This window comes from Macaca mulatta, chromosome 3, assembly GCF_049350105.2.
Source record: "Macaca mulatta isolate MMU2019108-1 chromosome 3, T2T-MMU8v2.0, whole genome shotgun sequence".
Classification (NCBI taxonomy): Eukaryota; Metazoa; Chordata; class Mammalia; order Primates; family Cercopithecidae; genus Macaca; species Macaca mulatta.
The window spans coordinates 56,982,150-57,004,282 of record NC_133408.1 but is presented as its reverse complement, the minus strand read 5'-3'; the positions used below and the strand labels follow the sequence as shown (position 1 = coordinate 57,004,282).

At 45.7% G+C, this 22,133-nt stretch overlaps 1 protein-coding gene across 3 annotated transcripts in view; it reads right to left on the bottom strand.

Annotated features, from left to right (window-relative positions):
• Positions 1 to 22,133, bottom strand: part of GALNT17 (polypeptide N-acetylgalactosaminyltransferase 17) — a 612,851-nt gene that overhangs the window by 49,778 nt on the left and 540,940 nt on the right. For all 3 annotated transcript variants that reach the window (XM_015133353.3, NM_001265889.1, XM_077994642.1), the window contains 2 exon segments: positions 7,762 to 7,947; positions 3,278 to 3,415 (listed from right to left, as the gene is read on the bottom strand). In XM_015133353.3, the coding sequence (XP_014988839.1) occupies positions 3,278 to 3,415; positions 7,762 to 7,947 (324 nt within the window).

The following is a 22,133-nucleotide window of genomic DNA, read 5'->3' as shown; positions in this document are numbered from 1 at the left end:
GCAAAACCTCTTTTCTACAAAAACACAAAAATTTGCTGGACGTGGTGGCGTGTGCCTGTGATCCCAGCTACTAGGGAGGCTGAGGCAGGAGAATTGCTAAAACCTGGGAGGTGGAGGTTGCGATGAGCCGAGATCACGCCACCGCACCCTAGCCTGGGTGACTGTCTCAAATAAAAAAAAAATTAACTTAACTTGCAAAGCTTATTATATATTAATGGTATTTGTTCATCTATAGCATTTGTGGTATATGTATTTCCAGTTTGGTGTATTATTTCTCTACTCAGTTGATATACAGATTATTTTAATATTTATGAGCTTGGATCCATGACACATTTCCTTTGTATTTCTTGCATGGCTTTCATTCTTAGAAAGCCCTTCCGGCCGGGCACGGTGGCTCACGCCTGTAATCCCAGCACTTTGGGAGGCCGAGGTGGGTGAATCACGAGGTCAAGAGATCGAGACCATCCTGGCGAACATGGTGAAATCCTGTCTCTACTAAAAATACAAAAAATTAGCCAGGCGTGGTAGCAGGCACCTGTAGTCCCAGCTACTCGGGAGGCTGAGGCAGGAGAATGGCGTGAACCCGGGCGGCGGAGCTTACAGTGAGCAGAGATTGCGCCACTGCACTCCAGCCTGGGCAACAGAGCGAGACTCCAACTCAAAAAAAAAAAAAAAAGAAAGCCCTTTTTCATTCAGAGATGAGATTCATGACTATTTCCGCATGGTTATTTTATTATTTCTTTCATGTAATGCTACAGTTCATCTGGAATCTACTTTGGTAAACGGTGAGCTGTAAAAATCTAAATTGATTTATTTTCCAAAGAGCTAGGAAATTGACCCAATTGTCTTAGGAATAATCCATTCACTGCCCATTGTTGTTCGATTCTTCCTTTATATTTAATATTACTTAGATAATTTTAAAAAATTCATGCTTTTATTTTGGAGAAGAAAAGGCAAGGCAGTTTATATCTATTAATAACTACTGCTGTGTGCCAGGTGCTTTTTTTTTTTTTTGAGACAGAGTCTCACTCTGTCACCCAGGCTGGAGCACAGTGGCGTGATCTCAGCTCACTGCAACCTCTGCCTACTGGGTTCAAGCGATTCTCCTGCCTTAGCCCCGAGTAGCTGGGATTACCTGCACCAGTCACCATGCTCGGCTAGTTTTATATATATCTATATATATATGTGTGTGTGTGTGTGTGTGTGTGTGTGCGTGTATTATACAGGACTTCCCCATGTTGGCCAGGCTGGTCTTGAACTCCGGACTTCAAGTGATCCGCCTGCCTTGGCCTCCCAAAGTGATGGGATTACAGGCATGAGCCATGGCACTTGGCCACACCAGGTACTATTCTAAGAACTCTACATATCACAGCTCATTTTATACCCCCAGGAACCCTGGAGAGGAGATACTCTCCTTCCTCCCATTTTATAGATGAGGGAATGGCTGCCAAGAGGACCCACACGGCTGGTAACAGCCTACTAGGATTTGAACCCAGCAGGCTGGCTCCAGTCTTCATGTATCCCTAACCGCCCTAGAGACTGCCCTTGCAAGACGTGAGCATCCCATTCCAAATTCCAGCTCAAGAGGGTCACCACTCTACCCCGATGACTTAACCTATGGTGGATTTACTTTCTCTAAAAGGCAGCAGGCAAAGAATAGGAAAATCCACAGTTGTAGAAAAATGTAAATACTCTAAGTCAAAGGGATTCTTCTTAGCTCTAAGCTGGTAATCACAGGGAGTCCCAGGGAAGAAAACCAGATTGCGGAGCTAATGGGGTATCTCAGCCAAATTGAGAGCACTCGGCTCCCTGCTCCTTGGCCTGACTGCGTGTCACCGATTCTATCTCAAACAGGTATCGCAAGGGAGAACGAGGTGGATGCGTGAGTGTTTCTATACGAAGATGTTCTCAGCAATGGTACTTGTGATATTTTTTTTTTTTTTTTTTTTTTTTTTGAGACGGAGTCATGCTCTGTCGCCCAGGCTGGAGTGCAGTGGCCGGATCTCAGCTCACTGCAAGCTCCGCCTCCCGGGTACATGCCATTCTCCTGCCTCAGCCTCCCAAGTAGCTGGGACTACAGGCGCCCGCCACTTCGCCCGGCTAGTTTTTTGTATTTTTTAGTAGAGACAGGGTTTCACCGTGTTAGCCAGGATGGTCTCGATCTCCTGACCTCGTGATCCGCCCGTCTTGGCCTCCCAAAGTGCTGGGATTACAGGCTTGAGCCACCGCGCCCGGCCTACTTGTGATATTTTAAAATTGGAAAAGTCACCAGTGTCTATGTTCTCAAGCAAAGTCCAGCTTACACAAAAAGTGGAACCATGTGTGGCTATTAATTACTGACAAAAAGTATTTCATGATACACTTACATATCCTGCATATCATTGAGTAAAATTTCAAACAATTAGGCATTGTGAATGGAATCGTTTTAGCAAAAAAAATACATGGGTATATACACATGCACACACATATACACGCACACACACACATACACACACACACACAGAGTCCAGAGGTCCATACATCAAAGTGTACATGTTATCTCTGGTATCCGGATCCCCACGTCCAATCTTGGCTTCGTGACTTATACGCTCTGTGACCTTCGGTAAGTTAGATAATTTCTCTAAGTTTCAGTTTTCTTATCAAGAAAACAGAAGTAACTCTAATCTCTCATAAGGTGAAGGTGAAATTAATTTGTATGCAAAAAACACTTAGAATACTGCCCAGTACTTCAAAAGCACTCAAATATTCACCCCTAGTATTATTGTTTTCAAAATGTTCTCAAATGCATATTGATGGTATTTGTAATAAGAGAAAAATCGCTTTGCTTTCAGGTTTAGAAAGGTGATATGATCACAGCATAGACAATCTGAGAACATTTCCTCCTTTCTTTGATGATAAGTGATTCCAGCCCACAGCACAGAGCAATGGAGGACTCCAACCCCCCTGCCTCTCTTTATATCCAAACTTCCTTCTCAATATCTCCATTCACAGGTCTCAGAGGACCTCAAAGTCAAAATTTCTCAAACAGGATTCATTATCTGCCACATATCTCAGGCAAAGAAGACTGTCATAGTCTTTTATCCATAGTCCATTATACATTCATCACATTTGTTCCCTACCCCAACCCCCTGGCTAGAGAGAATCTTGCTATCAGGGCCGGCACCTCCAAAAACCACTCATTGAATGAATGAATGAGCAACTCTATTTCTCCCCAGCAAAGCAACCTACAGCATATTGAACAGCATTCCAAGCCAAAAGCATGCACGGTCTGATTTACCTCCCCGTAAGCAACGGTATTATTGTATCTTCTCATTTCTGGGTAAACATGGTCCAGGTACCACTGGAAATTCTTACACTTTAAACTTTTCCTTAAGGCTCTTCTTTCAGAGACATCACCGATGTCAATTCCCGGATTCTGAAAAGAGAGAGAAGCCAAGGGGTGTTAGTGACTATGGAGCTCTGGCCAGAGTGGGGCACAGGTGGAGTCACTTTCAGGGAAAGCTTCACATAGAAGATCTTAAGCCTGGGCCGGGTGCGGTGACTCACGCCTGTAATCCCAGCACTTTGGGAGGCCGAGGTGGGCCAATCACGAGGTCAGGAGATCGAGACCAGCTTGGCCAACATGGTAAAACTCCATCTCTACTAAAAATACAAGTAATTAGCTGGGTATGGTAGCGGATGCCTATAATCTCAGCTACTCGGGAGGCTGAGGCAGGAAAATCGCTTGAACCCAGGAGGCAGAGGTTGCAGTATGCTGAGATCGCGCCACTGCACTCCATCCCGGGTGACAGTGTGAGACTGTCTAAAAAAAAAAAAAGAGAAGATCTTATGCCTCTTATGCTTATTCAGAAGGGTTTTTTTGTTGTTGTTCTGGTTTTATTGAGACGGGCTGGGAGTACAGTGGTGTGATCTCATCTCACTGCAACCTTGTCCTCTTGGGTTCAAGCAATTCTCCTGCCTCAGCCTCCCCAGTAGCTGGGATTCCAGGCTCACGCCACCACGCTTGGCTAATTTTTGTATTTTTAGAAGAGATGGGGTTTCATCATGTTGGCCAGGCTGGTCTTGAACTCCTGACCTCAAGTGATCGGCCAGCCTTGGCCTTCCAAAGTTCTGGGATTACAGGTGTGAGCCACCGCACCTGGCAGAAAGGGCGGTTTAAGGAGACCTATTTGACTCATCCAGACCCAGGCCAGGGAACCCTCCTTCCTGAGCAAAGTCAGGAACCTGCCACAACAAAGGTCCCAGCCAAGCCAACCATCCTTATCATTGCTGTGCAAATGGATTTCTGGGACACACTGATGTTGACGACTTACATTCTCAGTTTCTTCTCTTCCACATTTCCTTAGTAACTATCAGAGACAATTATTAGAGGAATTATTTGATTAGGACAAGAAAAGAAATGCCTACAACCACCTCCTGTCTTTCTTTCCTATACCTGCAAAATTTCTCCTTTTGTTGGCTCTTTGCGAAGTTCATTATATGCAGAAGTGAAAATAATTTCCCATTGCAAAGCTTGTAATGATGTTCTAATGAATAATTCACTCTGCTTTTACAGAAATGAACCTGTAATGGCTGCTGTGTGCTGACAGGGAAAATAAAGTATCTGAAATATGACTCCACAGACTCAGCTGCAAGATGGCCAGGAATTAGCAGAGACAGGATGCACCGGGGGGCCTAAGAGAAGACTTCCAATTATGTCATTAAGATCACTTGGGCAGTCAAACAGTGACTTTAAAGGGAAATCTCTTTAAATGTCAAATTTATTCAATCTCAAAGACAACCCTGAGCAGTAACCTTTAACTCTTTGTTTTAATATATTTAGCATGATTCATGAGATGGTCTTTTTTTTTTTTTCTGAGATGATGTCTGGCTCTTGTTGCCCAGGCTGGAGTGCAATGGTGCGATCTTGGCTCACTGCAACCTCTGTCTCCCAGGTTCAAGTGATTCTCCTACCTCAGCCTCCCAAGTAGCTGGGATTACAGGCATGCACCACCACGCCCAACTAATTTTGCATTTTTAGTGGAGACAGGATTTCTCCATGTTGGTCAGGCTGGTCTCAAACTCCCGACCTCAGGTGATCTGCCCGCCTCGGCCTCCCAAAGTACTGGGATTACAGGCGTGAGCTAATGGTCATTTTTAAAAAGGCTGGTAGGTTACCACTGGCATTTGGGACAAGAGATTGTCTGCAGTCACGGACAAAGCACTTGGCTACAGTCAAAAGACTTGAGTTATTTGTAACTCTAAGTCACATCACCATTCCAGGTCAAAACTTGAGGTCAGGTGCAGTGTCTCACGCCTGTAATCCCAGCATTTTGGGAAGCTGAGGTGGGAGGATTGCTTGAGCCGAAGAGTTTGAGACCAGCCTGGGCAACCTGGCAAAACCTCGTCTCTACAAAAAATATAGAAGTTAGACAGGTAGAGGGCGCACGCCTGTGGTCCCAGCTATTCAGGAGGCTGAGGTGGGAGGATGGCTTGAACCTGGGAGATGGAAGTTACAGGGAACCAAGATCGTGCCACTACACTCCAGTCTGGGTGACAGAGTGAGACCCTATCTCAAAAAAATAAACAATTCCCCTTTACAAAGCAGGAATAATAATACTGATTTCACTATTTCACAGGGCTGGGGTGACGTTTTGTATGAGGACCTGAACTGACATCCCTGCCCATGTGCTTTGTGTGGGGCCTTAAGCAAGCCCCTTTTAGCTTCTCATAGCTTCAATTTCTTCATCTGTAAAATGAACATCACAAAACGTTCATATCAAGCTAGCATTTATGGAACACTTAATATTTGCTAAGCTGTGTTCTCAGCCTTATTTTATCTTCATGGGCATCCTATCAGGTAAATTTTAACAATTCGTGTTTATAGATGAGGAAACTGAGGCAGACAGTTCTTACGTCATGAGGTTGTTATGAGAATTAAATGAGATATTACAAATAACGATTTATTAGGTACCTGGGACATAGTAAGTGCTCAACAAATGTTACCTATATTTAAATAATAATGGCTAAAAGCACTTAATTGCTTAATAAAAGTGCTAAGTGGCCAGAAGGGGTTTTTTAATTCTTGAGAATGTATTTCAAAACCTATAACAACACTGAATAAATTCCTCACTTTTATCTTCTTGACCCGCAAATCTGGCACATATCCAACCGTATTTCTTCTGTTCCGGGCTCTAGCCTCCTGACACACAGGGGTTGTCATCTCTGAATGGGCACCACTCCAGGTGACTTTCCAGCATGGCTCAGACACCTATGGGTGCTCTGGCTGAGGAGATAAACTGACCTGTGGCTGAGGGTGCAAGTCACGCCACTGTGCAGCATAGGACGAACCACGCATCCTGTGCCAGGTGCCACTCTCAGCATGCCACTTGTATGAATTCATTTAGTTCTTACAATCACCCCAGGAAGGAGAATCTGCTATTATCCTCATTTTACAGCTGAGGAAAATAAGGCACAGTTGACCCTCTATATCCACGGTTTCTACATCCATTGGTTCAACCAACTGCAGACTGAAAATATTTTTTAAAAGCCCAGCAAGAACAATATAACAATAAAAAAACACAAATAAAGCATAAGAAGTATTCACATAGCATTTACATTGTATTATCTATAAGTAATCTAGAGATGATTCAGCCATAAAAATAAATAATTTAACAGTATTTGCAATGACCTGAATGAGATTAGAGAGTATTATTCTAATGGAAAACCAAACACCATGTGTTTTCACTGATATGTGGGAGCTAAGCTATGAGGACACAAAGGCATAAGAATGATACAATGGACTTTGGGGACTTTGGGGGGAAGAGTGGGAGGGGGCGAGGGATAAAAGACAACAAATATGGTGCAGCGTATACTGCTCGGGTGATGGGTGCACCAGGATCTCACAAATCACCACTAAAGAACTTACTCATGTAACCAAATACCACCTGTACCCCGATAACTAATGGAAAAATAAAATTAAAAAAAAAACCTTTGTGCTACCATATATATATATATATATATATATATATAGAGAGAGAGAGAGAGAGAGAGAGAGAGAGAGAGAGAGACGGGAGGTTATGCTTAGGTTATATGCAAATACTATGCCATTTTGTATCAGGGACTTGGGCATCTGTGAATTTTGCTATCCACAGGGAGTCCTGGAACGAATCCCCTGGGGATACCAAGGGATGAATGGTACAGAGAAGATGAGTGGATTTGGTCAAGATCTCCTGATTCACAAATGATAGAGCTGGGATTCAAACCACGCTGACGTACAACTACCGCACGACACTCCTGTGGGACTGCAGTAACATGGAGATTTCCTTGGGCCATCTTCTGAGCAGAATGCGGAGGAGAGCTGAAGAACTAGGGGATTTGGCATAGAGTAAAAGCATACGACACAGGGCAGCTGGAGCTCCACGGGAAGTCACACACAGTGACAGGATGAAGGGTCTGCTGCCAAATATCTGGGAAAGAACTTTGTGGACATAGCATATGATCAAGAGCAGGGCAGCCAGATTAACATAATAAGACTGGGATTAACACAATAAGACTCTTCTAATCTCTGTAAGTGGATTTAAAGACATTTCCATTGTGCTAGCCCTCGCGTTAGGCAGGAGTTCTAAAGCTGAGACATCTGTGAACCCCTTTGAAGTGCATTCATAATTTTTCTAAGCATGAGCATTTTCTGGGGAGGAACGATTGGTTTATTAAAGAAATCGTGACCAAATAGTAAGGATCACTGTTCTGGGGTGGTGGGGAAAGGCTGGTGATCCCTACCTCCAGCGGCAGGTTCCACGCTATGTACACATGAGACTTATAATCGTCCATCCAGACCTCAGCAACGCGGAGAGCATTCCTCTTGGTGTAGAAGCCGATGTTGCTATTATATGGCTTCTTCTTCCGCTCAATGTGGGCCACCCGTGAGCAAGGAAGGACCTCCATGCTGCCCCCACAGAGCCATACCTAGGGGTACAAAGATTACATCAGCCTGAAAAAGAAATTCCCAGAGGCTATGCCCCCTCCCCAAGCCCAAAAGCAATGGTTCAGCTGACTTTGCATACATGTGAAATACATTTTAATATATAAAGCCAATGAGAGGTTGTGCACGGCGGCTCATGCCTGTAATCCCAGCACTTTGGGAGGCCGAGGTGGGCAGATCACTTGAGTTCAGGAGTTAGAGACCAGCCTGGCTAACATGGTGAAACCCCGTCTCTATTAAAGATAGAAAAATTAGCCAGGCACGATGGCATGCGCCTATAATCCCAGCTACTCGGGAGGTTGAGGCACAAGAATCACTTGAACCTGGGAGGTGGAGGTTGCAGTGAGCTGAGACCGCGCCACTGCACCCCAGCCTGGTTGACAGAGCAAGAGTCTGTTTCTAAATACATAAATAAATAAATAAAGCAAGCCAATGAAAGTTCAAGGCTGGTTTGTTACTGCTGTGTGGTCTAACATAACCTGACTAAAACATATAAAAAAGAGGCTTGTGAGAATTCTTATAGAAACAACAGCTCAGAATATAAAATCCACCTCTAGGTACGAAAGGCCCATAAACCTAAGCTGGCCATGGCAGCACAAGAGTTTTCTTAAGTTCTCAATAATGCACAACTGGCATTCCTGAAGGTTGCCTTTCCCACCTGGCTGAAGCTATGCTCTGCCAATGTAGAATGGAAAATTCATACTAAGAAACAGATCTTCTTTATTCATATCAGCACAAGCTGTGTATAATGATTTAGTTCTGTGGTGTGTTTTGTTTTGAGACAGGGTCTCTCTCTGTCACCCGGACTGGAGTGCAGTGGTGCAATCATAGCTCACTGTAACTTTGAACTCCTGGCTTCAAGTGATCCTCCTGCCTCAGCCTTCCAAGTAGCTGGGACTACAGGTATGTGCCTCCATGCCCAGTTAATTTTAAAATATTTTTTGTAGAGATGAGGTCTCACTATGTTGCCCAGGCTGGTCTCACACTCCTGGCCTCAAGCGATTCTTCCACCTAGGCCTCCCAAAGTGTTGGTATTACAAGCATGCGCCACTACTCCCAGCCTAGTTCTACACTGTTAATATGCTCTACTTTGGAGTCCTGTGGGTACAGATGCCAAGCCTTCTGGAAGCATCCACTCCAATGCCATCATGAGCAGCTGTCGCTTGCTATTACTGAACTATTCAGAAGGAAGGCTGCAATGATGGCTGCCTTTGAGGGATGCAAAAGCCCAAGGACGTGGGACGTCCCATCCCTCTGCACGGGGATGGCAGGCACCTAGGCTGTAAGGCCCTGCTCCAAAAGGAAAGCTGGACCATCCAACTTCTCTTGGTCCAGGTGGGAAAATAAAAAAATAAAAACCTTATTGTCAAGAAAAAATTAATTTATGGAAATGAAGTTCCCAGTACCAGTAGGAAAAAAGGAAAATGACAGAAAAGTTTCTGTGAGGGACCTGTGAGGCTGTTCTGCTGTGAAGACACTGTATGCTCTGCATAAGTGACAGTTTTTGCAGGTGAGCTGACTCATGTGGGCTTTCTCCAAGATGAGTCACTTCAAGCCATTCCACCTTTAGTCTCCCAGTAACTGCCATAGCAAGAATACTGGGACACTCTTGAGTGTCGGCATACCCCCTTCTTGACTTTTGTTGACTGAATTTGGTGGCAAAATTTGTTTGGGTGTGTATGATGTTTTGTTTCTATTTCCTAACTTTGGTTATACTACAGGGAAATGATACAGATAGAAAATTCTCCCATAAAGCAAGAATCCTCACTTTGCTTGCTTCTTCCAGGAGGAACTGTAGGCTAAGTGGTTAGCAGAGAATAGATGTTCCAGACTTCTTTGATCTGGGACTGGACAGCTAGATGCCCTAGCATGTTAGGTTAGACCCAGCTGCTGGCCACGGAAGGAAGTCAAGGAGGCTAAATGTTGGCAAAGGGCCTGGGAATAGAGACAAGAAATTGGTGTCTTAGAGACTAAAACAAGGCAGCTGAATTTCAAGGGACGGACAATATATAAAGAATCAGGGTCTCACAATGATGTTGCAAGACTCAGGGAATGAATGAAAAGATGTACCACATTCAAGGACTGGAAGAATTAACATTGTCAAGATGGTAATATACCCAAAATTGATCTAAAAATTCAACACAATCCCTATAAAAATCCCAGCTGGATTCCTTGAAGAAATTAACAAGCAGATCCTAAAGTTCATAAGGAAAAACAAGGGACCTCAAATAGCTAAAGCAACCTTGAAAAGAACAAATTGGGAGGACTTCACTCCCCAATTTCAAAATTTAATACAAAGCTACTATAGTCAAGACGGTGTGGTACTGGCATAAGGACAGACATACAGATCAATAGAATAGAACTGAGGTCCAGAAATAAACTCTCACACTTATGGTCAACTAACTTTCAACAAGGGTGTCAAGACAATTCACTGGGATAAGGAATAATATCTTCAACAAATTGTGCTGGGACAACATGCAAAAGAATGGACATGGCTCCTACCTCACACCATATGAAAAATTAACTCAAAATGGATCAATGGCCTAAACTAAGAGCTAAAACTATAAAACTCTTAGAGTAAAAATTCATGACTTTCAATTAAGCAAATGTCCAACAATTGATTAATGCATAAACAAAATGTAACATATCCATACGATGGAATATTATTTGGGAAAAAATGAAATGTTGATACATGCTACAATATGGATAAACCTGGAAAGCATGCTAAGCAAAATAAGCAAGTCACAAAGGACTATATATTCTATGATTCCATTTATATCACATGTCTGGTAAATAAATTGATGCTTGCTTGGGAGGTGGTGGGTGGGGGGGGCTGGAGGAAGGTAGAGTGACTGCTAATGGGTTTGGGGTTTCTTTTTAGGGTGATCAAAACATTCTAATATTGACTGTGGTGAACTTTGCACAGCTCAAACATACTGAAAAAACCATTGAGTGGCACACTTCAAATGGACGAATTGTAAGGGTATGTGAATATATCTACAAAGCCGTTATAAAAATAGATAGATAGATAGATAGATAGATAGATAGATAGATAGATAGATAGATAGACAGACAGACAGATAGAGAGATGGGGGAAAGTAGATGCAGGGGTGAATCTGTTTGGGGAGGCTCAGGAGGATGGATGGAAGCAAAGCAGAGCTCTTCAAGAACTCATTACTTAGCAGGGATGACAGACACAGGTGCATAAGAGACCTTAGCAAAAGCCTGAAACCCTATCATGAGAACGGAGGTGCCAAGTGGGAACAGAACCCACAAGCCAGGCTGACTTGGCACCACATCCTCCATAAACCATCCAGACCAAGGTCAGAATGGGTTTCACGCCTGGGGTGCAGCCAAACTGCCAAGAGGGTTCAAGTGGATGTAGCTGTTAGGAGTGGAGGTGAGAGGATGGAGAAGCCAGATGTTGGCTGTGTTAGCCCTGTGTTGGACACCAAGCCTTTTAAGCAAGGGGAGGGAGATGGTAAACAGATATGTGGCAGGAAGCTCAGCACATCTGTCCTGTGTGGCAGAGACATGGGCTTCCTGTCCTGGGCTCTGTGCTGTGGATATCAGCCAGCACACTCAGTGGGCATTGACCTAGGGTCCCTCAGCTCTCCCTGTAAAGTCTGGGGAGGACTGAGGGGCTCCTGGGCTGGCAGATGTCTTGAAGGCATGCCCCACTGTGGGGTCTAGCAAGCCCAGGGTGAACTGCCAGGGTCAGTGCCTGCCCAGGAATCCTGCTGCTGGCCTGGATGCCCACAACATTGCCATTGCCGGGCATGCATTGTGGTCATTATCCTGCCTGCCCCAGCCTACTCTGCACTTTAGCTCATCACCTCCAGTGACTCAGACTGGATTTAAAATCCTAAGCATGAACTATCATTAGCAGCACCTCTTGGGTGAGACAGAAAACGACGTCTCCTCTTGCTCTCCTCTCCTCTGCTCTCCACTTTCACAGCTCCCTCCCCTTAGAGAGGCCAGTATACCCGCTCTGCCTGCTCCTGACCCCAGGACCAGTCCAGTAATGACAGAAAACACCAAACACCAACTCCCTCATCAGCTCGTCACAGATGAGGAAACTGAGGGTAAGAGAGGCGGAGTAAGTGATTTATAACCCCACAGTCAGTAAGGGGAGAAGTCAGAACCACACCCTCCACCACATGTGACAGCAGCAGGCACTGGCTTCTCCTGCCCAGGGAGAGCTGACCAACAGCCTGTAGACCGCTTGGCTCCTCCTCAGCCACAGCCCTGTCCCTCACTCCAGGTGCCTGGTTGGCACCTCTGACCTGCATTGTAACCACAATGATCAGGGGAAACAGTGAGGACAGAGCTGGGTGTATGCGTATATCCAGAGGAAGTTCCATGGATCTGGAGTGGCACCAATGATATCCTAGGGTAGGAGGTCAAAGCCTGCTGCTGCACAAAGCCATGTGGCAGCATGGCTGTGCAAGGGACGCTGGAAGATGCCTGGGAGACAAGTGATTCTCTAGGTCCAAGGCTCTGCTCTATGTTGCTTGGCAGTGATCACCGGCAGAGCTCATGGGCTGGCTCTAAGTGACGATAAGCTGATGTGAAGTCTGCCAGTGGTTAAGCAACCAGGCCTACATAGCAGAAGGAAAGAAATGCAAGAAAGTGGACTGAAGGCTTTGAGCCTTAGCAATAAACCAACAGTCCAGCTAAGTCCCCTATGGAGGGGTATTCCCAGAAGGAGTGATATTCCACCTTGGCCTCCGAGTCCACCCAAGAGGTCTGGAAGCAAAAGGGGCACCCTCCCTCTAAAGGGAGCGATCCAGTTTATGTTTCTACCACACATAAGACCCAGCTATGAGTATCCCAAGTACAGCTGGTCCCAAGAAAGGGTCCTGTGGATCTGTTCTCTACATCAATGTTTACCAGCCCACATGGCGAGTTCCTAGGCGGGCTGAAGAAATGATACTGAAGGGAAATGCAGAGAAAGGTGGGAACCAGACCCTGATTGGCATGTCTCTGATGCCAAGGAGGAAGAGCAGAGGGAAGTGCCCAAATGGAAAGCACCCCAGGCTGTGGCTCCTCAGACAGTGGAGGCAGGACTCCTTCCAGATGGGTTGGAATGGGCCAAGTGGAGGGCACGCTCCAAGCTCTGGGATCCCTCCTGGGGGCAAAGAACCCACCGCAGGGTTCTCGGTGACCCCGTGCTAGGGAAGTTGGGAAGTGGCCATGCTTAAATGGATATGGGCCTCCAGGAGGTATGGTGACTCCAGAAACAGATACTCATCTATTAATTTATTTGTTCATCAAAAAATGATCCATTCAGGGCCTACTGGGCAGGGCAGGGGGATGAAATGAGAGGTGCTAGCAGACAAGGTCCTTGCTGTCATGAAGTGGGTAATCTAGCAAGGGAAATGCATTAATCAAAGAATCACAGGCGGAAATGCACCATCACAAAGGGAGCTTTTCCTTGAGGGAAAACAACACAGGGCTAAAAATCTAGCATGTAACACGGGGATGCAGCCAGTGGGCTCAGAGAAAGTATCCCCCAGGAAAGGATACTAAGGTGAAGTCTGAAGGGCTAGGCTGAGCTGAGTAGAGGAAGTGGGCAGCAGACCCAAGCCCAGAGGCAGCCAGCACAGTTGCAATGACCTTGTGAAGGAGAGAGCAGAGTGTGCTGGACTGTACTCAAAGATGGCAGCAACAATTCCACCCACGCTCATTGGCAATGTGACTTTTTTGCTCTTCCTATAAAAAGGCTGAACCTATTTCCCTTCCCCTTGAATCTGGGCTGACTTTATTACGACTTCCATTGATTAACAGAATGCAGATGTGACGTCTCACACAACCCAAGACTAGGCCTTAGAGACTTTGCGGCTTGCATTTTCTTCCTCTTGGAATTCTGAGCCCATCAGGCTGTAAGGAAGCTAAGGATAAAAGACAATGGAGCAATAGAGGTCCAGCTATTCCAGACATCATGGCTGAAGACCAAGGCATGGGAGTGAGGCCATGTGAGACTGGACACCCCCAAGACAACCCATCAATGGGTTGCGTGCATGCGTGCATGCCGTTGCGTGCGTGCGTGCCAGTGCGTGCGTGCGTGCCAGTGCATGCATGAGCACAGCCAGCGCCATGTGGAGCAGAGGAACCACCTGGCTGACCCCAGCCCAAACTTTCAAACTTCAGAATCTTAATCAAATCAATTGTTATTGAGGGCACTAAATTTGGGCTTACACAGCAATAGATACACAGATACACAGAGGATATTCAAAGAGCTGAAAGAATAGCCATGTGGCTGGAACGCCAAAAATGGATTCAGAAAGTAGGGATGGAACAGAGGAGAGAAGTGGAAAACATTGGAGAGGCAGGCAGGGTTCACACCAGGCAATGATCTGGAGGTCATGTTAAAAAGAAATTGATCTTTGTTGTAATGAGAAGCCACTGAAGGGTTTGGGTTTGAAAAGATCACTCTGGCTGAACTGTGGGGAAAAGACTGGCAGCATGAAGAGGGGAGATGGAGAAAACAAGAAGGCCTTGCTATTTTGCAGGGAAGAAGAGCTGACAGCTTTAGCGACAGCAACAAAATAGAGATGTAGATAAATTTGAAGGTTTTTTTTTTGTTGTTTTTTTTTTTGAGACAGTCTTGCTCTGTCACCCAGGCTGGAGGGCAGTGGCATGATCTTGGTTCACTGCAACCTCCACCTCCCAGATTCAAACAATTTTCCTGCCTCAGCCTCCCCAGTAGTTGGGATGACAGGTGTGTGCCACCATGGCTGGCTAACTGTTGTATTTTTAGTAGAGATGGAGTTTTACCATGTTGGCCAGACTGGTCTTGAACTCCTGACCTTAAGTGATCCACCTGCCTCAGCCTCCTGAAGTACTGGGATGACAGGCGTGAGCCACCATGCCTGGCTGAGGGATTTTTAATAGGCAAAATCATCAACAATAGATTGGATATGGCTTGGAAGGAGAAGGAGGGTTATGAATGACTCCTAGCTTTCCTGCTTAGCCACTGGATATACTGAAGCTTCATTCACTGGGGCAAAAAGCCTGCCCTAACCTACCCAGGCCTCTGGAATGTGGGAGGGATGAGGCCAAAGAAACCATCACAAGACTCTGGGGGCTGGGAAGTCTTAGGCAGGACACATTGTTCTGCTTCCTGACAGTTGATGGTCCTGGAAGAAGAGGACACTATAGGAGGTGAATGTCCACAGGTGGGATTGATTTTCATCATTTTGGAGAGTCTTCAGGGACTTTCTTAGCCACTGGATATACTGCAGCTTCATTCACTGGGCCAAAAAGCCTGCCTAAACCTACCCAAGCCTCTGGAATATGGGAGGGATGAGGCAAAAGAAACCATCACAAGACTCTGGGGGCTGGGAAGTCTTAGGCAGGACACATTGTTCTGCTTCCTGACAGTTGATGATCCTGGAAGAAGAGACACTATGGGAGATGAATGTCAATGGGTGGGATTGATTTTCACCATTTTGGAGAGTCTTCAGTGGCACGTTGGTTTAATTACATCTTTTGATACATGTTTTATTCATACGTTCAACTTCATCATTTAATAAATCCTTTCACTAGGCCCAGTGCAGTGGCATATGACTGGAATCCCAGCAATTTGGGAGGCTGAGGCAGGAGGATTACTTGAGGCCAGGAGTTCAAGACCAGCCTGGGCAACATGGCGAGACCCAGCCTCTACAAAAAACATTAAATAATTAGCCAGGTGTGGTGGCACAGGGTGGTGGTCTCATCTACTCAGGAGGCTGAGACAGGAGGATCACTTGAGCCCATGAATTCAAGGCTGCAGTGAGCTGTGATGATGCCACTGCACTCCAGCCTGAGTGACAGAGCAAGACCCTGTCAATCCATCCATCCATCCATCCATCCATCCATCCATCCATCCACCCACCCACCCATCCCCCCATCCACCCATCCACCCATCCACCCATCCATCCATAAAATGAAATAACATTACAAACACCTGGATCCCACCCCAGCCCTATAAATCACATTCCCCAGGGATGAAGTTGAGGCACCTGGGGTTGTATGTAAAAAGGCCCCCCATGGGATTGAGATGTGTAGCCACATTTGGGAGCCACCAGCTTAGAAGGCTTCTAATATCGTTTCCAGGGTTGTGATCTGATGACTCAATTTTACAGAAGCTGAAAGAATTTAAGCAAGGGTTGTGCTCTGCCACAGCCTGGACAGCTGGATAGTAGCTTCAGGGACCCCAGGAAGAGCCACAGGCAACAAATGAGGATGCAGGGTGCCAGGTGCTGTGCAGGCCACCTGCTCCCCTGGGCACCTGTCACTGAGGAGCCTAGGCAGCCAGGGAGGAAAGAGGAGGCCAAGCCATCAAAACCAACATGACTGGTTCATTTATATTCACTATTCTCATAGGCTATGGGCTCCAAACACTTTTGATGTTTAAAAATGTAAAGCATACCTTCTCCAATATGTTTACTTTATTCATTTTTCAGTACATGCACATACTACTATGCTAATATACTTTACACATGAAAAATTTATAGATATATAGAAATCCAAAAATTAGAACATTAGAATATGAGAGCTAATATATTCCTCTTGTCCCTCTAATGGTCCACATCATCTTGTGTACCCCACTTTGGAATCCACTGCCCTAAGAGTAAGGGGGCTGCTCTCACCTCATGTCACAGAATTCTAATATTCAAGGTCTGGTCTTGTCCTATGACTTTTAGAGGCCAGGAGTTTCTCAAAAGCAGCAGGAAGTATCATTCAGGCATAAGTAGGTTTGCAGCCAAAATATGCTAGTGAGCGTTTTCAACCGTGTCATTAGATTGAGAACAGTGGGTGCCCTGATTATGTGAAAGCCACTTTTCCTGGGATCTTCAAGGCACTAACAGGGGGCAGCTCTCTCGAAAGAGCCTGCATGCTATTACAGCAGGTGGCCTGGAGCAGAAAGACGGTGAGTCCTCTCTCCCCACCACCCCCGTCACTCAAATTCAGCAAGGAAGCTGCTTATACCAGAAAGAAACCCAGGCACCATCCTCACCACTTCCTCCCTAGGCGCCAGCCAATCCATCACCAAGTCCTGCAGATGATGCCTCTTCACTATGGCTCAACTGCATCCACTTCCTTTCACATCCACTATGACCACCAGATCATCTTCTCCTCCCTCATCACCCTGGTGCAAGCTATGACCATCTGGACCACAGCCATCACTTCCGAATCCAACTCCATTCAGTCTGACCTCCACTCAGCAGCCAGGGTGGAACTGACCATTCCACGGCCCTGCAAACTTCGATGGCTCCCACCGACCACTCTGAAAATAAATCCTCAATCTTCATGTGGTCTTCAAAGTCTCCCCCTGCAGCCTCATCTCTGCAGCTCCCCGCAACCCCAAGGTATTTCTTTTTATCCTTCCCTGTGCCCCATTCCTATCCAGGACACTCCTTCCCCATCTGCCTACTTAACTCCTAATCAAACTTTGGCCTTCAGCTCCATCAGTACTTACTTAAGGAAGCCCCAGATAAAAGCAGAGCTCCCTATAACATGCCAGCATAGCGCTTATCACAGTTGTAATTTTATGAGCTGCCAGCATGCGGGCGTGCAAAAAAATTACTTTCTCCGTTCTTTACTAGGCTGTTAGCTCAATGAGGACAGAACTGTGTCATCCTGTGTCCCTACTGCCCAGCACTGTGCCTGGAACATAAGTAAGTACCCAGTGAGTTCTGAGTTCTTAATCAATGAGTGAATGTGTGCATACACTAATGAATGGAGAGGGGCTGGAGGGAGTAAGCAGGGAAATTCTCTGGAGAGCGGGCCTAGGAGGTGGGAAAACAGGAACAAATTAAAGAAAGGAAAAGAAAATAGACTAGAGGATATAATATGCCAGGCAGAGAAAGTTAAAGTACTTCAACCAAGGGCCCTTATAGAACTCAACACCAGCTAAATTTGAGTCTCTGCCCAACCTCTCTTCCCACAAACCCAGAACCACCCTGGTGCTTCTAAGAACGCTGTTCCTTGGCACCCCTTCTGTTGCAAATCCACCCTACAGTACGTCGACACCAGCCAGCCCAGCCCACCCTGGAATCAGTGGGGAGATGTTCTCTAGCACGAGCTGAGATAGACCCAGGAAAGATCAATCATTTTACTCTCTAGTGGGGAAAGGCTACTGGCTCCATTTCTCCCAGAAGTCAGGCACATGCATTCTCCCCCGGAACTATTTTCTCATCTGTAAATGACAGAGGACGATCGCCGAGGTTTCTTTCAGCTCTGGCATCTCGAGAGACCATGGCCCAGTCTGCAGGACTATGGCCTCTGCTAACAGAAAACAGCAGACTGCAGAGACTGCCTACCCCAGTGTTGACTTTCTTGAGGAATCATCTGGAGACTGCCAGGAATTCCCCACCTAATGAATGTAGGAATGTTTTCTAGATCATGGAAGATAGACACTACCTGATCAGATCTGAACCACTGCTGGCCATATTAATACTTCCTTTAATTTGTCCAAAACTCCTTTCTAGGCAGCAGAAAGAAGTTTTTTTTGAATCTTTTCCTTTGATTCTTCTTCTTCTTCTTTTTTTTTTTTTTAAGAGAGATGGGATCTCACTCCGTTTCCCAGGCTGGAGTGCAGTGGCATGACTGTAGCTCATGGTAACCTCAAACTCCTGAACTCAAGCAATCCTCCTGCCCCAGCCTACCGAGAACCTGGGACCACAGCTGAACACTAATACGTCTAATTTTTAAATATTTTGTAGGCCGGGCGCGGTGGCTCACACCTGTCATCCCAGCAGCACTTTGGGAGGCTGAGGTGGGCGGATCACCTGAGGTCAGAAGTTTGAGACCAGTGAAATCCCTTCTCTACTAAAAATACAAAAAAGTAGCCAGGTGTGGTGGCAGGTGCCTGTAATCCCAGCTACTTGGGAGGCTGAGGCAGAGCAATTGCTTGAACCTAGGAGGTGGAGGTTGCAGTGAGCCGAGATCGCGCCACTGCACTCTAGTTTGGGCGACAGAGCAAGACTCCATCTCAAAATAACATAACATAACATAACATAACATAACATAACATAACATAACATAACATAACATAACACAACGTAACATAACATAACATATAACATAATATAACATAAAATAAAGTAAAAAATAAAACTCTCCCTGTGAAAGCCTGTGATCTATTTTCAGAAGCTTTCTTCCTGAAAGCATATGCACATAGATACCTGAAGTTAACGGAGATTTCACCACTGTCTCTTACTGTAACAGTGAAACAACAAGAAACTAACATAAGTAGTCCATTTTTGTTTAAGAGAAATTTACCCATTCTTGCATGCAGGTTAGGATAATTTGAGAGCACTGATATAAAATGCAAAGCAGCAATCATATAGTTTTGAAACTAACTCTGGGATTACAGGGGAAGCAGGTACACCACTTTTTTGTTATGTTTTGTTAAAGTTTTACAGGAGCATTGGGACCTAACCAAGGACGAAGAAGTTCCCAACCACTGGAGACTGTTGCTGGTGCCCAGATTATCTGCCGTCCTAGTTGCTTCTCGATCCCAGCCTCTACACACAGTTTCCCCATATCCCTCTCCCATAAAACCCTCCAGCCGCCTGGGCACGGTGCGCATGCCTGTAATCCCAGCACTTTGGGTCGCTGAGGCCGGTGGATCATGAGGTCAGGAGATCGAGACCACCCTGGCTAACACGGTGAAACCCCATCTCTACTAAAAATACAAAAAATTAGCCTGGCGTGGTGGTGGGTGCCTGTAGTCCCAGCTACTCGGGAGGCTGAGGCAGGAGAATGGTGTGAACCCAGGAGGGGGAGCTTGCAGTGAGCTGAGATCGTGCCACTGCACTCCAGCCTGGGCGACATAGCACGACTCCTTCTCAAAAACAAACAAACAAACAAACAAAACCCCCAAAAAACCCTCCAGCAAACTTGAAAAACTTAAGATAGTACTTCAGAAAACCAGTTCATTATTATCTTCTTGGTTTCCTAGCTCTCCAAATACACATGCCTTTCTTCCCATCAACCCTTGTTTCTCAAGTCCGGCTTTAGAGGAGTGAGCAGGTGAACTTGGGTTTGGTTACCTTAGGAAAGACAAAAACAGAATTTTCACAATGTTTTGTCATGTACGCTTGGAATACAGGAGAAAAAAGTTCATCCCTATCTGAAGAGGCCACATAGCATACTTTCTAACTGTACATATGACATTCTGGAGAAGGTAAAACTATGGAGGCAATGAAAAGATCAGTGGTTGCCAGGCGTTGGGGAGAGGGATGAATAGGCGGACAGAGAGGGATTTGGGGGTCAGTGAAACTACTCTGTATGATGCTGTAATGGTGGATACACATCATTATATATTTGTCTAAACCCACAGAATGTACAACACCAAGAGTGAACCCTACTGTAAACTGTGACTTTGGGTGATAATGTTATGTGAATGCAGGTTCATTGATTATAACAAATGCATCACTGTGATGGGGGATGTTGATAAAGGGGGAGGCTTTGCATGTGTTGAGGGGCAGAGTGTATATAGGAAATCTGTGTACCTTCTGCTCCATTTTCCTACGAATCCAATTTTTTTATTATTAAAAAAATATATTTTTTTAAAGCTCAACCCTTAAAAAAGGGTATGTGTGCAGGGGAGTCACAGAGCCCAGGATTAAGTAATGCTTTGATGGGTCCCTGCGTGTTTGTGACCAGCACCTCCTGACATTCTGGTTCACAAGGATTTCTGGGGCCACACAGGCTCCAGCAGCCCCTAGAGCGATCTCCTGAGGACAGATGGGCTTTCCAGAAACTTCAGCACCAGGAGCCTCATTTGCACGGACTCCTTTCAAGGCTTGACCTTTGTATCTAATTTTGTATTCGTCAAGAGGGTCTCCCAGGCTGTGGAAGCATCAGACCCCATAGAACCTGAATGCCCTATACTGGGGGCATCCCTGTTTTTTCCCTCAGGTGAGATGCAGCGGGGATCCCTCTTTGGAGCCTGGCGTTTCCCCCAAAGCATGGAAATAAAGGAAAATCTTGAGTTCCTTCATAGGAAATTCTAGGCATCTAGCTAGCCCTAAGAAGTCAGTGAGCAACTTGATAACCAAGAAGGTAATAGTGGCTTAAAACAATAGTCAGGGAAATTACTCATGAGATGTTCCCTATAGAAACTAAAGATAATAGGCCAGGAATGGTGGCTCAAGACTGTAATCTCAACACTTTGGGAAGCTGAGGCGGGTGAATCACTTGAGGTCAGGAGTTTGAGACCAGCCAGGCCAAAATGGTGAAACCCTGTCTCTACTAAAAACACAAAAAATTAGCCAGGCGTGGTGGCAGGTGCTTGTAATCCCAGCTACTCAGAAGGCTGAGGCCAGAGAATAGCGTGAACTCAGGAGGTGGAGGCTGCAGTGAGCCTAGATTGTGCCATTGCACTCCAGCCTGGGCGACAGAGCCAGATTCCATTTCAAAAAAAGAAAAAAAGAAAAAAAAGATAAACATCTTAGCATTCATTCCTGAGTTGTTTTTCAGAAACTGAGACCCCACTCAATGGATTTGCTGGCAGGTAAACCCTCAGATAAGGGGGAGTTGAGGACTGAACTCTGACCACAGTGCTTTGTTCTAAATTTCTTCCCAAGGGGTCTGGAGGAGGTCATGTCCATGAGGAAGCACTAACATTCTTTCCTGCTGACCTCAAATTTTTAGACAAAGCTTTGCCTCCTGGAGCAATTGCAAATCAGAAAATCTTTGACTCCACCTTAGACCTTTGGGTCCTGCTTCGAGATGTCCTACTTTTTGGCTGGGCGCAGTGGCTCACACCTCTAATTCCAGCACTTTGGGAGGCCAATCGGGGGGGGTGGGTCACCTGAGGTCAGGAGTTCGAGACCAGCCTGGCCAACATGGCGAAACCCCATCTCTACTAAAAATACAAAAAATTAGCCGGGCATGGTGGCGCATGCCTGTAGTCCCAGCTACTTGGGAGGCTAAGGCAGGAGAATGCTTGAACCTGAGAGGCAGAGGTTGTAGTGAGCTGAGATTACACCATTGCACTCCAGCCTGGGCAACAAGAGAGAAAGTCTGTTTTCTTTTTTTTTTTTTTTTTTTTTAAAAGTCCTACTTTTTTAGGTCAAAACAATGTGTAGCTTCCATGTGTTGATTTCTGACTTTGCCTGTAACCTCTGCCTCTCTGCCTTTAAAAACCCTTACCTAGGGCTGGGTGCAGTGA